General features: G+C 24.6%; 1 protein-coding gene across 3 annotated transcripts in view; it reads right to left on the reverse strand.

The window, feature by feature from the left end:
- LOC114124529 (GDNF family receptor alpha-1) overlaps window positions 1-16456 on the reverse strand; it is a 187612-nt gene that overhangs the window by 82553 nt on the left and 88603 nt on the right. For all 3 annotated transcript variants that reach the window (XM_050205159.1, XM_050205158.1, XM_050205160.1), the window contains exon 4: window positions 330-477. In XM_050205159.1, coding sequence (XP_050061116.1) covers window positions 330-477 — 148 coding nt within the window. The remainder of the gene's footprint in view (window positions 1-329; window positions 478-16456) is intronic.

Consider the following 16456-nt stretch of genomic DNA (forward strand, 5'->3'; position numbering starts at 1 on the left):
ACATTTCGTGGGGTTCACACATTGCGTCATGGCTATAATATATTATTCACTTGCGCACTCAACTTTAAGAGCTGATAAATAAAAAAGTATTTGATACTTTTACATCCATTGAGGATACTAAAAATGTAAATTGTTTTTTTTTTAAATTAAAGCTTAAAATAAAAAACTGAAAAGGAAATACAAAACCAAAGAAATTTATCCTAATAATTGAATGTATGTACCTATTTTAAAAAATACCATCTCGTATATATATATATATATATATATATATACATACATACGTGTATTATATTATTATATTTTTGAAAATTGATTTAATAATGACTTACGGTTTGTTTGTTTCGCATGTATTGTCTTTGGTAACTTTACAATTGTTCTTGAAGTCTTCAAATATTCGTCGGCAATCAGGCGACGATTCACAAACAGTCAGCGCGTGGTTGCACGAAGCTAGTGTTTCGATATGGAACGGGTCGTATTCTGCGTAAAGATAAAAATGACCGTAATTATTAAAAATATACTTAAGAACCGAGTGTTGTTATATTATACAGTAACAAAATAAAAGAAAAAAAAACACCTAAAAGATAAAAAGAATAATAATAATCTCGAGCTTAACAATACAATATAAATATAAACACTATTATACACACACAACCCCTACGCACAATTTATGCAAGACATAACTGATAAAAATAATGATATTCGTGACAAACTTTGCAGAAATACTATAATAATATCACTCATTTGTAAGAGTATAATAACAGGGTGAGTGAATGATATGATCCGATTGGCTTACTTCTGCCATAAACTTTGCAAGACACTGACCCATCGACTCTGCAGGTAACGTTTACTATAGTGAATAACTTTTTTTTCACAAAGAAAAACAGTGTGACCCGACGCTATGTATAGTAAGCATATTATCATCATTATCGTATTGCGTACATAGTATGACCTCCGATATATTCGTAAGCAATTCGCATAACGATAGCGTGATTTATAAATGTAGAATAATGCAATGCAATTTAAATAGTTAATATATTTAACTAGCATCGAAAACGTTTGAACGCATATGGTATAATCCATAATTGAAATACCCTAAATATATTATATTATACAGCTACACATGATATTATATTTATTCCAAGACATTTGGTTATGTTTTTATTAGTATTCTTCTTTTTTTTTTTTAATATCAATAAAATGTCAAAATGCTTACGCGAAGCCAGCTGAAATACATCGATATATTATATAAACAAACTATTTAATCAATATACACGAGTATATTTGTGCATTTAGTGTGTATGTATAAGCATAATACCACACTTGTTAGTTGATTTTTTTTATTTTATTAAATGGCCGTCAAAAGGTCACACGTATCACGCAAATATTTAAAACGTCTACAATATGTATAATAAAATATACACACAAATTCTTTATCGATTATTTTATTCGGGAACATTGTATTGTAGTGGAGAAGTAAAAATAATCCCCCCAGAGATCGTTTAAAAATGTATAAAATGTTACAATCGATTAGAATTTTAATTTAAAATTAAGTAAATTTAACGCAATCATCTATATGGCAATACAGAATAATGATTGAATGAGAAGTAATTGCAGGTGTACTTGGAGAACTTGTTCTAACAATAGAGAAAAATATTGAACACTTCTGTGAAATTATAGAAATAAAATGTCTACTTTGTAATAATTTAATACCTATTATAAATTATGAAAACATTTTTATATTTAATAATCATATATATTTTTTATGTTCAAGATGAACTGATAGGACTAGTAGTAGAATAAGAACAAAAATCTGAATATTCTGCTAAACTTAAGTTAAAACAATAAATTAGTACTAATAATTTACTACAAGTTCAAAATTAATTTTATGTAGGTACATTCAAATAATTAGTTGAAAAAATCAAAATATTTTTTTTAAAACACTTAAAGTCATAAACTTTGAATTTCAATAAAAAAAAAAATAGTTTTGTCAAAAACTTATGAGAAATAAACGTACACAATTTTATATTGCCTGCGTCATATGAGCTATAATATTATTATGTATAACAGCAAAAGACAGTCAGGGCGTAACGCGTTTATATTATTATTTACTTATTCATAATATTACCTCTATATATAGATTCAATTATAAAATAAATTACTAAGTCCAATCAACCCTCACCACGGCTTTCATGCCATAGTAATATAACAACAGAACAATGGTATATAGACAGAAGGTGGTTAACATGTTTTTCCGGCATAATACCTATACCACCTGGAATCCGATATAAGTATTATGGAAGGAAAATTAATTATAATCGACAGTAAAAATACATACGTTAATGGAAATCATAAGACACGTCTTGTTTATGTATTATTAAACAGACAAGAGAATTTAAGCAGTGAGCCATGGCACTATAATAATATACCTTACACAATATTGTGTGTAACTTTTATTTTAATTTAGTCAAGCGTGTTTTAATAAAATTATTTTACTTATGAATTTGAGTATTATGTAATATAAAACAAATTAAACGCATACATACAACTATAATGGCACGCATGACAACACGATCGGTCAACTCTGAATTATTAAATTTTGAAAACTATAAATCGTCGCATCACGTTCGAAACAGTAACATGTTATTTATTATTATTAATTATATGAGTTTCAACATATTAAGGATTTTCTATCGTAAATTTATTAAAAATACTACAATCAATGTGCACCATATCTTAAGATATCATTTTTATTGAAAATCAAACTGTAACATGCCTTCTTTTATCTACATTAAATTATTATTGTCGTTAGCATTATTATACCTTAATTAATATTTTTGTAATAACATTAAATAAATATACAATTGTAGTAAAATATTTTGATATAAAATATAGTAAAAAAAAGTATGTATTTAAAATTTTTAGATTAATATAAGAGCAACTTATGAGGAACTTATTAATACATTTGTATACTTTAACTACATTTTAAACATTTTTAACTTAAATTTGAAATCTAATTTTTTGTATTTTTTTTTTTTTGACAGTATGTTTCCAAAAATGTTATTTATTTCAAACACTTTTATAAAATAAAATAAATTTGAGAACTTAAAATTTTATATTCATAGATAGTTGTATTGCTTTAATATATAAATATATTGAATCTTGTATAATATTTTTTTACAAATCTTCATAGAAAAAAAAATATACATAAATTCGTAAATACTAAATAAAAATCAGTCTGAATATTTTAAAAATTATGTTATGTCTAGAATATGTTAGTGTAAATAACATAATATGGAAAAATGAAAAATCTCTGAGGTATCTCAAGTTTGAATTACAAGAAAATAACTAAATCAATTTTAGAAACTGATATTGTGATACACATTCCCATTTATCTGTACTTTTTTTTTTAGGTTTTTCTTATATACTTGAAAACTACTGGAAGTTTTGTACTCCCAAACTTACAACTAGACTCGATCGAATACCATAAATGACAAAATGACTACACTCATATAATTGAAGATTGGAAAATACTTTTTCTTCCGAAAGGTAATAAATTTTGGACACAAAAATTAAATACACGCATCATTTTTCAAACCAATAAATTCATATAGCTACACTTGAAATAATAATATGTTTATATAATTAAATTTTAATTAATATTATTCAGTAAAATATTGCCAAAATAGCTTTAAAAAAATAATTCTTCCTAAACATATTATCAAAAAGACATTGTGTTGATAACAACAGCTTTATATCAATAACAGAAAATTCTCGACAATGAACATTTTTACAGCTTAATTTATATAAATATATATCATTATATGTGATCCGACTTAAGGGTTGTACGAAGCCATTTATTTACGAATTTACACATTTAATACTACTGTAATCGAAAACTAAGTGCCGTAAGTAATTGATAAAATTAATCTTTAAATAGCTTATTTATGTTGCGTAATAACATTGATACATATTATTAGTATTATTATTTTATATATGTTATCAATTTTTATTTGTACTCAATTAACACAATATCACTAATCGACCAATATTATAAAAGTCGATTTGTTATAGGCAATTCAGTTATCTTGGTCACTTTTACATTACTTCAACAACGATATTACGAGGATAATCACTGCTACTTAAATATCTAATATTTAAAATTAATGTAGGAAGATGTTTCTACAGTTATCGTACATGCTACACAAACAAACGAATTTAAAAGATGTTTTATTATCATTAATAAGATCTATTAATTATTTATTTTTTATGATTATTAATAAATTTAAGTAACACTAAACCGTATTGTAAGGTAGGTACGACGCAAGTCTGCAATTGAATTAATATAATAATTTATTTTGAAACACACAGTGATTTAATTATATTTTTCAGTTCAGCGTGTATTTGGCGAACGATAGAAACGGCGAAAGAACATGTCTCGCGATCGGTGAAAACATATAAGTCGTAACGAGTTAAGTTATATACTTTAATAAAGGATCGAAAGTCGCGAGTGTACGTTAAACTACTACTGTGAAAAAAAAAACAACAACTTTAATAGGAAGTTACAAGCGTTTACTGATTTTCTAAATTTGTAACTAGTTAGACGTTTACCGTTTTATTACTCAACGCATCTCACCCGCATTAAAACGTACGTACACTTCGTAACTTTTGTTTAAATTTAATTAGGTACTTAAGCTCAGAACTAATTTGTTAGACTTTCAATTGATCGACCATTGGAAAATAAATTTAGATCGGGAAATTTGTCGTGTGAGTGGTATACTTGAAAATTAAAATATTTATTAGTCTATAAGTGTATAATGATATTATTATTGTACCTATAATGTTTGTTTGTGATGTTTTGATTAATAAATAACTGATTTAACACAATAATAATAATACAATATGCAACTTGTTATTATACAATCGTCAATTGGATACGGTTGGTTAACCATAGACACAATTGCACCCCGTCACATACCCCGGTTAGATATATTAAATATACACCACTAAACCCCATAAAATAAAAAATCTACGACAATTGTTGAAACTTTTTACATTTATATTTTAATTGATTACTAATCACCTATACATATTTATCTAATATAATTTACATATACGAAGTACTAAAATCTTATAGATAATTAATTTATTAACATTTTTATAGATTTATTTTTATTACACAAAGGTTTTTGGCAGGTTTTTGTATTCGTGTTTTGTAAATTGTAACCATATACAATGTGTACAACCTCGCACAGGACGAATTAGACTAGAAAAATATTTGAGAACCTAGTTTTTATTTACTCTCTCTTTCTCGCCTACAAAAACAATGTTTGTGTACACCACCACCATCATCATAAATATATATTATACATTTTATACCTACGCCATCGATCGATTCATGGCTTTACAGAATAAAATATAAAACAAATGGCCCCCGTGGTCAAAAGCCATAATACTACATTTACTACATTAAACGAGCTTTTAAAAAATATATTTTCTTATAATTTCAATGGTTACAACACGTGAATTGTTTTGTTTGATTGTTTTACTATTCCGTTTACCTCACTTTTAGTATAACATATGTAAAATATTTTAATTTTTAAATATCCGCATTACGAAAATTAAAATATATTATGATATTTTTTAGATACTTTTTCAAAGTATTTTATTTTATTTTGCAATTAAGATTTGATCCATATTATAAGTAGGTAGTATATTGTGTATATAATCAGTGATGGTATCATAAAAATTTATCAAAAATGGTTTTTTTAACGTTTTAACAATTGTTTTACATAAAAAAACATAACTGTTGAACTTATTTCGTACGGTATTTTAAAAAAAAGTTATAAAAGACGGAATAGAATATTTTAAGAGCGCCCCATACAATTTTAATCACTACTTCGCTCATTTTATTTAAACTTGAATCAATTATAAATTTAACTGATTAACAATACTGGATAGAACTTAAATATCTTATATTAATATATTTTATATTTTGCAATTCTCAACGAAATGTCTTCTCTGATTATGAAAATAAAATTGTTCATTATCAATTAAATCTAAAAACTGATAATAATAATAATTTAAAAATATATAATATTTTGTTTCAATGACAGAATGACAAATTATGCAAAAAATATTTTTTTAAAAACAGAAGTCTACTGAATGAATGAACAATTCGTAATATAATAATCACTCTGTATAGTGTATAATATATACATAAAATTGTGTATTTCGTATCGCGGGTTATTATTTGGTACAACAATAGTAAATTAAGTGTGTACTTATATAAAAAAATATAGCTGGCTTGACATGGTTTGATGTGCCAAAAATAACATTTTCTCGAACAAAAAGAGAAAGGGGACGGGGTAGACGAGCTGTGACATCGCTCAGGCATAGACGTCCTTATATACTAAAGCAATAACAAATCGTACATCTACCTATTGTGTTAAAAAAAAAAAAAAAAAAATTAAAAAAAATTATTCCAAGCAAGAATTGCAGAGAAAAAGACAAAAAACTAAGGGCTAATGTGGATGATCTTATTAATAAACTATTGTGTGAACTAAACAAATTTAGTCTATATTTAAATACTTATTTCATATAGCATAAGGTAATTGATGATTGCATTAAAATATCTAATGTGGTCTGCTGCATAATATTGTAATTATGAAAAAAATGTGTATATATTATTATTTATATATTATATAAAAAATAAAAAAATAATAAAAAATAATTAATGATTTTGATTGATAGGGGACCTTGGCAGTTTTACATTACATTTAGGGGGCCCTATAACAAAAAAGGTTGAGAAACACTGACCTAACTGATATTTTATTTGCATGAACCGATATAAAAAAACTTTAAAAATATGTCGGGAAGGTGGGATACATAAGGTTATTTAATTTTTATCTGTGAGCAACTGTACTTATACCATTGTTAATTAAACGATTCTAAGTGAAGCTCGGTGGATAGTATTACATTACGAATAATCTATAATCTGTTATATAGTAAAATAAATAAATAGGTATATCTAAAACACAAAAGTAGTTAAAAAATAAAATTAATTTAATTAATTTATTATATTTTACAATATTTCTGGTAGAAAACATCGTCTGTAATTATTTAAAATTATAAAATCGTGAAATCGTGAAATCGTACGTTTTTCTCACTTAACCGTTTTTATTTCGAGTACCGTTTCGAAAATCGAAAAATGACCTCTCTAAAACATCAGCTCAAAAATAATACCTTTCAAAAAAGATGCTACACTTGATACTTTTGAGCAAGTTTAGGAGGAGAAAAGTGTTTCCAAAATAAGAAAAAAAAGAAATAAACATCATTCTAAAACCAATACATTCCTCGCTTCACTCAGAATCTAAAAATAATAATACCTATATAAATATAGGTAAATACATATAATATTTGCATTTATTGTCACCATATATCTCCGTATAACGACCTATTTAAAATTACATAATTTAGTACGGGACTTTTATTAGTTTTACAGAACTTTAACTTGAAATATGTTCTATAAGTTTTTCAGACTAATATTACGGCTTCTTTAATACGTATCTACGTATATTTCTGAATCTGTATCACTGTAACACTATACTATGTTTATACGTCAAAAAACCATTGTAATCAGTAACTACCCTAAAATAATTTGTTAAGAATTAGTTTAGAAGCTAAACGAAATGTGTATAATTGCATTAATAAAGATAAATAACTAAAATTACAAGATCTACATCTGAAATAAGTACTAACAAATAAATAATCATGCTGATGGCATCATAATATTACTATATTAATTTTAGAAGTATAAATCTTTATAAAAGACATTTAGTAATGATCTAAAAAAAAACATTCACTAAAAATTTCTAGAAATTGTAATACATTTAATTATTTATTGTATCATATATTTTTTTTTTCATATAACAATAACACTATACATTGGTGATAAGAATAATGATGGCATTATTTAAATAATATGTTTTGCGTGCTATTCAATTATATTAACTATCACGTAGACAACGTTCAATAATATAGCAGACTATTATAAAATCATATAATATTTATACAGAATCAATAGATAGTTCTTATATTAATGTATTATATTACAACGCGTAGCTAAAATATTATTATTATTTTTTTTTTTAAATGTTGTAGGTACTCGTGCAAATATTAAAAATATTATATTATGGACGTTATAATGGTATACTCGTATTATAATTAAATACTTAGCGAAAAAAATATCAATTAATAAACGGCTGCAAACTTGTAATAATAATATAATTATTTTGATATTTTATCTCAAATTTCTACAGTTTTTCGTTTAAAAATGATTATACTGAAAAAGGTAAGCCGTACGAGATCTTAAGTAGTTCACCGCCCAGTGAAATAATACTAGATGGTCGAACGACAAATTTATAATTGTTAAAGTTCACGTGCCCATCTGGGATTTAGAGGCGACTCGGCGTTTATAACTATTAAAATCGATAGTAACATTCACTTGGTCTGAATTCCACCACGAAATAATAAATACCTACTGTTTCTTTTGATTAACTTTATAATAATAAGTATAAAAGGTAGATTATTTGTTCATGACTCTCAAAATAAAACAAACTTAATACAAATACTTCTACGCATACTTGTTTTTATAATAATAATATATAATTCCAAAAAATAAATAAATCATATTGTCAATGTCTCCTACAGTAATGTTTTCAAGTCTATTGTTTAACTTTATTAATAATTTACTATTTTTTACCGTTATTATTTGATCGAATGAACAATTCTTTTTATTCATTAACTTTAGTCGTAGACTTATAAATGCGAAAACGTTGTAATTATTTATTTTTTCAAATTAATCTTTAAATATATTATTTTATTATATTACATATTATAATATAAAGAATTCTTAGACATTTTTCCAATACTCATTTAATGGTATATTATAAAACAAATTATTTATATAGTGTAAGCGAATTTTAATATTGTAACAAATGTTCTTTTTTATATCATAGCTTAATTATTCCAATGACTTTAACCTAATTGTGTGTAAACATTACAAGAAAAAGTACTCATACCTTGCAAATTATGTTGGATTTGATACTTACACGGATATTGAAACAGATACCAACGTAATTTACATGGAATTATTGAAGATGTCATAAAATATGTATTGTTACAATTTAAAGCTATTATTTAACCAGGTTAAAATCACTTCGAATGAATATAATATTATCCGTCTTTCAATAATAATATCCGTATAAAAAAATATATTAACAATTTCTTAGAAACACAACTAAAATAGTTGGAATATGAATATAAAAAAAAATACTAAAACATTATTCACGTACTATGTATTATTTCTTAAAATAATAAACAAACAAACACATCTACTCACGATGTATAAATATTAATTTATAGAGTAAAACAGTTCAAGATATCTAAGCTCAAAACAAGTTCAATATTTTTTTCTTTTTTAGAATAGTTAGGATAGGATAGAGTGATATTAATATAATTAATTAATGAATCTATATAGTAGCATTATGTTTATCAATAAAACAAATAGGTACACTATATGATTATGATATAGATTATACAAAAAATAATTCCAAGTGGATATAGTCTGTTAGCCTATTATCGTATAAATATACTGCTATTAATTATTAGAGCAATTTATTTTATTATTACTTATAATATGGTACCTATAAACTGATATAAATAAGATGACATGTTTAGAAAATGTTTATGTATACGTTTAAAAAATTCAGATTACACACAGTAATTTTTTTTGTATTTTCCAATTATTTTTAAAAAATATTAGGAATTTTCAATATTGACATCTTCAAAGTAGAAACTAGATACAATTTTCTATCAGATACTATCCTCAAAATCAAAGACAATTTTTTCTTCTATATAGGTAGACATACAATAAAAACACAAAATTGTAAAATCAATAAACTCATTGTTTCGCTCAGAATCTAAAAGTAATTTAGGTAACAAAGTAAAATTAAATTCATTAGTCTCTAAGAGTCAAAGAAAAATAATAAAACACAACAATTTAAGAAAATTGATATTTTCACATTATTGGAGTTGTCCCAGAAGGCATTTTAAGTTGTAATGAGCAAATTTTAAATTATTAATATTCTGGTACTAACATGTGTTAAAGAAATATATATTCAAATAGATTTAATAAGAAAATATCATTTAGTGGTATAATAATATTATTCTGTATGACATTATAACACATAATACTTGTGCTGTTTTATATATTATAGTTAGATATGTAATTTTACATTTTATATTTCATTCAATATATAGATGGCATTGTGATGTTCTATAAAATTAATTAATAGAACCAAATCACTTTGGACTGTAATTTATGATAACTATAATTTGATTGAAATATTGAAATTTTTTTTTCGATACATTATATTACCTATTTATATTATGAAACAATAACTTGTATTACCAATATAATATGTATCATATTTTTAGTAAAAAGTAGACATATTTACTAATAAAAAAATTTTATAATTCATACTATGTATATATTTTTCAAAAACATAAATAATCATTGTTGTACAATGCACAATTTACATAGTTATACACCCCGAAAAATTTAAAAAACATAATTGTACATCAGGAGGTTAAAAAAAAAAAAAAACGATGGTATTATACACAACACGTAAACTTAATAATAAAAATATTTTTTGTTGAACTAAACATAACGATTACAGAATATCAATAAAATAAAAATGTAACAATTATATACTTTATATGTTGATAATTTATTGATACCAAAGCCCAGGGACGACCAAACAGTCGATCGCGATCGACCGGTTGATCACGGACAATTTCAAAGTCGATCATGTTATGATTATGCAATTTATTTTTAAGGCCAAGCGCCCTAAATGATTTTTAATAATTATTTTTATTCAATAATCAAAAAAATGTTTTATGGAAGTCGATCCTCAAAGTTGAAGTATATTTTTAGTAGATCGTGACCAAAAAAAGTTTGACCACCCCTGCCATATAGCCCATAATATACCGTATGATAATATTGTATAATTATTGTTACTTTAAATAATAATACGTGTTTAATGTAGATAATACTTTAAAAATGATTAAATATTTTATATTTAAACTAAAAGATAATTTGTGTATTTTATCGTTGATTGTGTGTTTATGATAGTATATTATAGTTATGATTTACATAACATTAAATAAGTAAACTATAAACTACAGTAGGACGTAGGTATACACGTTAATGATTATTTTTCTTCAGTCATACCTTCATATAAACTTTTGAAATGTCGTCATTTCGTCCTCGAGATTAGTGTGTATGTTAACAATTTATAACCATTGGTGTCCCATGTGATTTGGACATGAAACGTTTAAAAGGTCGAAGCGTAGTATTAGCGATCAGTTTAAAAGTTACCTATATCAAATAAAATCGAATAAATAAACCAATGGTTAATGCAAAAGCTGCATGACAAATTCGAAATCGGTCTACATGATCGATACGGGTACGAATTCACGACAGAAATCAAAACAATATAAACAAATAAAAAAGTATCTTATTTGATGAATTATTATATAAAACCACAGCGAATAAAAATAGATACAATTTGCACTTATGTGTTGTGTAGCTGAAAAAACATTGATCAATATACGCATATATATACATATACGATGGTTGCTGCTTAAAATTATCACTTTGGTGTAGGACAAAACTGATAAAACTAAATTAAAAAACTAAACAAAAATTTAAAAAAATAATAAAACATACGTTAAATAAAAAATGTAATAAACATATATTATAGTTATTAAAAAATGTATTTAACTTATTATAATTAAATACTTTTTAAAGTACCTAATTTACAAAATTTTCTGATTGATTTATATCTTGTGCTGTTAAAAGATCATTGATAAAATGTTTGTATTTGTAATTTAGTTAGACATTTGACGATTGATGTATCAGTGTTTGACTCGAGTTCAAAAATTCTTCTTCGCTTATAATGTAGGTATAACGTATAAAATGTTATAATTTTATTATTTAAAACATCGAGACTATCGCGTATGTAATTTATAATGACCTCTCCCCCACACATACACTCGCAAATATTTAGGTACAAGTTCGATTTTGACAAAAATGACAATTTTATTTTATTTTTATTGAACAGTAGTTAGTGAATCACATTATAAATATTATTCTACCGACTAAATTCGTAATCATATCAAATGTACTTTTTTACCCAAATTACTTAATAGATTACAATTTGAATATAGTCTTTTCCACTCTTAAGCTGAAGTGACTCCTGATTCGTATATTTTACTTAATTATGTATTTAGGAAGCCTCTATTTATTACCTATCTATCTATTATTATTTCGTATTTAATACGATTATATGACAAAGTGGTCAATGTAAAAAAAAATACATATTAGTTCAAATTTCCTCGTAAGTGTTATTTCAATGCTCCTCACACTATAGGTTTGACTTATTTGATTAGATATATATAATATGCACGTATTGTTATTTATTATAAAGACTAATAATATTCTATACTATACTCGGGGCGTTTTTGTGTTTTTATCTTTCCGTCCACTGAATTTACGTAACACCCAATTATATAACAATGTCACGAATTTTGTCAAAAACAAAAATATAATAACGTTGTAGTTAGCAGATCTACTAAAAGCTACATACATATTATACGCATAGTTTATTATGCGTGTATGAATGCTATGGAGCAAAGTTAATCTACAATAATAACCCTTAATATTTATAATAAGTTCCAGTACTATTTTACCAAGGTTTTAATTGGACTCACTGAACTCTAGTAATATGTAAATTATACATATATGTACCAGATAATACATAAATACAATTAATTCTAAGCAATAGTATAAGCGGGGTACGAAATGGTCACTATTTATACACAGAACGTGATAACATTAAAGATGATTAATGCATGTGCTACCTTTACGAACTACCCGATACGTAATCTTCGTAAAGAGGATGGTGAGTTTAGTTGGTTAGGATGTGATTTGAATTAGTTTTTAGGCTTATTCAATACTTAGTTTCACCGGACGATTTCTTTCTCACTGACTGAAAAGCTTAACATGATTAAAAAAATAAGCATTAGAAGACACTGCAACAATGGATTTTATGACGAGACTGTCGTGAGAAGAACAAACGTGGACGATGACCAACGAAGAACTTCACGGTTACTCGCATTAAAAAATAGACCATATGCAATACTATTATGGACTTAAAATAACGTCATTGTAATATTCGAAGAGAGGCAAAAATTATTGAAATTAGTGAATATCATATTTTCATAACGATATTTAAAACCGGTTAACATAATAATGAAGGAGTATTTAACTAATTTTCAGAGGAAATATAAATGTAGTGTATTCTGAGCTCCCTTTTATATAGTTTATTTCGTGTCCCTAGGCTAAGTCGAAAGCTTAACAAAATCTCGTAGGCTCTCACAAAACTAGATGTGATTTGATTTTTTTTTGGTTTTTTTTCTTAATTCCCAGTGTGTTTACGCAGTATAATGATCGTTTTCTTTAAAATGTCTAAAAAATATATATAAATAACTTAATAACCAAGAGAAATAATGATTGTTTTCTTAACTCGAAGTTATAATCGCTAAGATTGTATTTTATTAATTTAATACTATATATTTTAGAAAATATAAATCATGTATTTAACCTACTAAACATGAAGCACTGCAAATATATTTATATATTATTATATAATAACAAATTTAAATCACAGTTTTACAATTTAATATAATTCACACATTTGTCTTCGATATGGTTAATTTCTAATAATTCATACATTATAACATCTTAACACGTGATCAAAACGCTCGAAATTTATATACATCAATAATGATATAAGTATATTTACCCGTTTTTATACTCACTTTCTATATAATATAAATGCACACACATACATAATATATTGTGAAGACGTCTAAGGTACTTAAAAATTTCGAGTTAAAACTAAATAAATAATTCAGGGCCTCAGAATTTTATGCACGTATATATCATTTGCATATTCACGAGAGGAAATTGTGTCAATTTAAAAAATCCAATTGGAAGCCAAGTAATTTTTTCACAAGAATACCTGCTATATTTTTTGAATTTATTTTTTACATATTATAATTTATAGTATAATATTGTAGTCAAATTATATTACTTTATAGTTTTATATAAAAAATGAGTGCACTTTTAAAAATTATTAATCTAATAATTTAAAATGTTATACAACTAATTTTTGAGATTCTTTTAGTTTCACAAATATTCTTAATTTAAAAATATTTATTTAACATATCAAATATTTCAATATATATTAGAGAAATATTAAAAATAAGAAGTAAAATTAACAAGAATTATGTAATTTTGTAAGTTATTTCTCAATCACATCAACATTTTGGAAATACTAATCAGTGTTAAATAATAATTAATTTTCAATTAAAAACATGTATACAAAATACTAATAACTGTAGAACATAATATATGATATATATAAATATGTATTAAAATAGATAATATATTCGAAAAATTTGAAAAAAAATCTGTGATTTAGGGAGAATGAGGTGAAGCCATTGTATACAACTATAATACATTATTTATGAAAAATGGTAAATTTATGAATCTTTAATAATTACTTGTAATTTAACAACAACTATTTAGTTAAAAACAATTTATTTTTTATCATAATATTCAATCTGTATTAAATTTATTTATTTTTCTTATCAGTCATCCCTATATATTATATAAAATTATTTATATGATCCTAATTCATTATTCTAATTATTATTATGAGAGATACCGGAAAACAATAATTAATTTCACGACCGCGGTGTACCTAAATTGCCTAATTATAACGCCGTGCGTCTTAATTTTATTACCTATTAAAATAAATAATTAAACCTTTTGGAATATTTTTTAACAGAATACAGTGTTTTAATTTACTATGGCACCCTGAAAGTTCTAATTCAAAAAATATTTACGATTATTTTTCCAATACTATCTAGTAGCAGATAATCGATAATGAAACGATAATTACATATCAGCATATAGTACAGGGATAATTTTCAAAAAGTATAATATTCATGAACATTAAAAAGAACTAGTTTTTGGCGTTTATAAATTGATATATTAAATTTAAACTACCTACATAAACCTACATTTATATATTTTAATATAGTTGTAATATTGTTATTAATACCAGTTATTAACTAGTAATGTAATGAAATGATAAAAATAACGAATGGATAAAACGCGTACAGGTTGAGCATTATTCCCATAAAGCTACAACACGTGTGTTCCTCCCAGTATGATCGTAATAGTATGAATATTTGTTCAAGTATAAAAAAAATAAAAATGTTTTCAACGGTCCCTGCATGCATGATCATAACACACATTTATACGTGAAACACGTCAGTGCGTGAAATCGACACGAATAGGCTATTTTTCTACTTGATATTTTACAGCAACAATAATATCATAATATTATCATGATGTAGGTACATTATAATATATTTCAAATAGCCGCGTATTATGATATTATGTATGATATTATTATGTTCTACAAAACAAAACGATACGTTAAATAATATAGGTACAAAAATGATACCAAATTGAGAGGGAGAAAATATGAGAGAAATATTTTAAATTTTGTCAATCTTGAAATAGGTATTTTATTAATAAAATATGTTTTTAATTTTTATACGTATTTTCATAGGAACATAAATGATATATAGTGTCAGTTATCATATATTGCTACAATTTAACGGAAAAAAACTTAATTCAACATATTTTATTTATCTAAGAGATACAAGCTTACAAAAATGAATAAACTCTCGTGGGAAACTCTTTATGTACATTTTATAATATTTTAAAAATTGAAATGGACATACATACATTGTTAGACATGGAGTTATTATGTCTAAAATATTCTGTAATTGCTCGTAAAAAATGAGAACGACTTTAAAATTAAATAATACATTAGACATGACATTTTTTAATGGCGAGGTTTTCTTTATGCGAAACATTACTTACTTGAAATAAATTATATCAAAGTAATAAAGGTAAAATTAAATCTTTATTTTAAAGTTTTTCTTTCTTTTAAATACGATTAAATATTTTAAAATTCCGAATATTTCATATAACTATGAAAATAATAATATGATATCAATACAGATATATTACACTTATAACTAAATATTATTTGAGATATTTTATTAGATGGCATTTCATGTATCTATAAATCAAAATATTGTTTTACTTAATGTTTTTCGACGAAGGTTAGGCTTAATATTCGTATGTGTACTATTGTTTAAAATAGAATAACTAATTAATTTACTTTATTATTCACGCGTAATACACTGACTTCAATCAAGTTTATAACAACATAAAGATAAACTATTG

The sequence above is a fragment of the Aphis gossypii genome, chromosome X, assembly GCF_020184175.1.
Source record: "Aphis gossypii isolate Hap1 chromosome X, ASM2018417v2, whole genome shotgun sequence".
Lineage (NCBI taxonomy): Eukaryota > Metazoa > Arthropoda > Insecta > Hemiptera > Aphididae > Aphis > Aphis gossypii.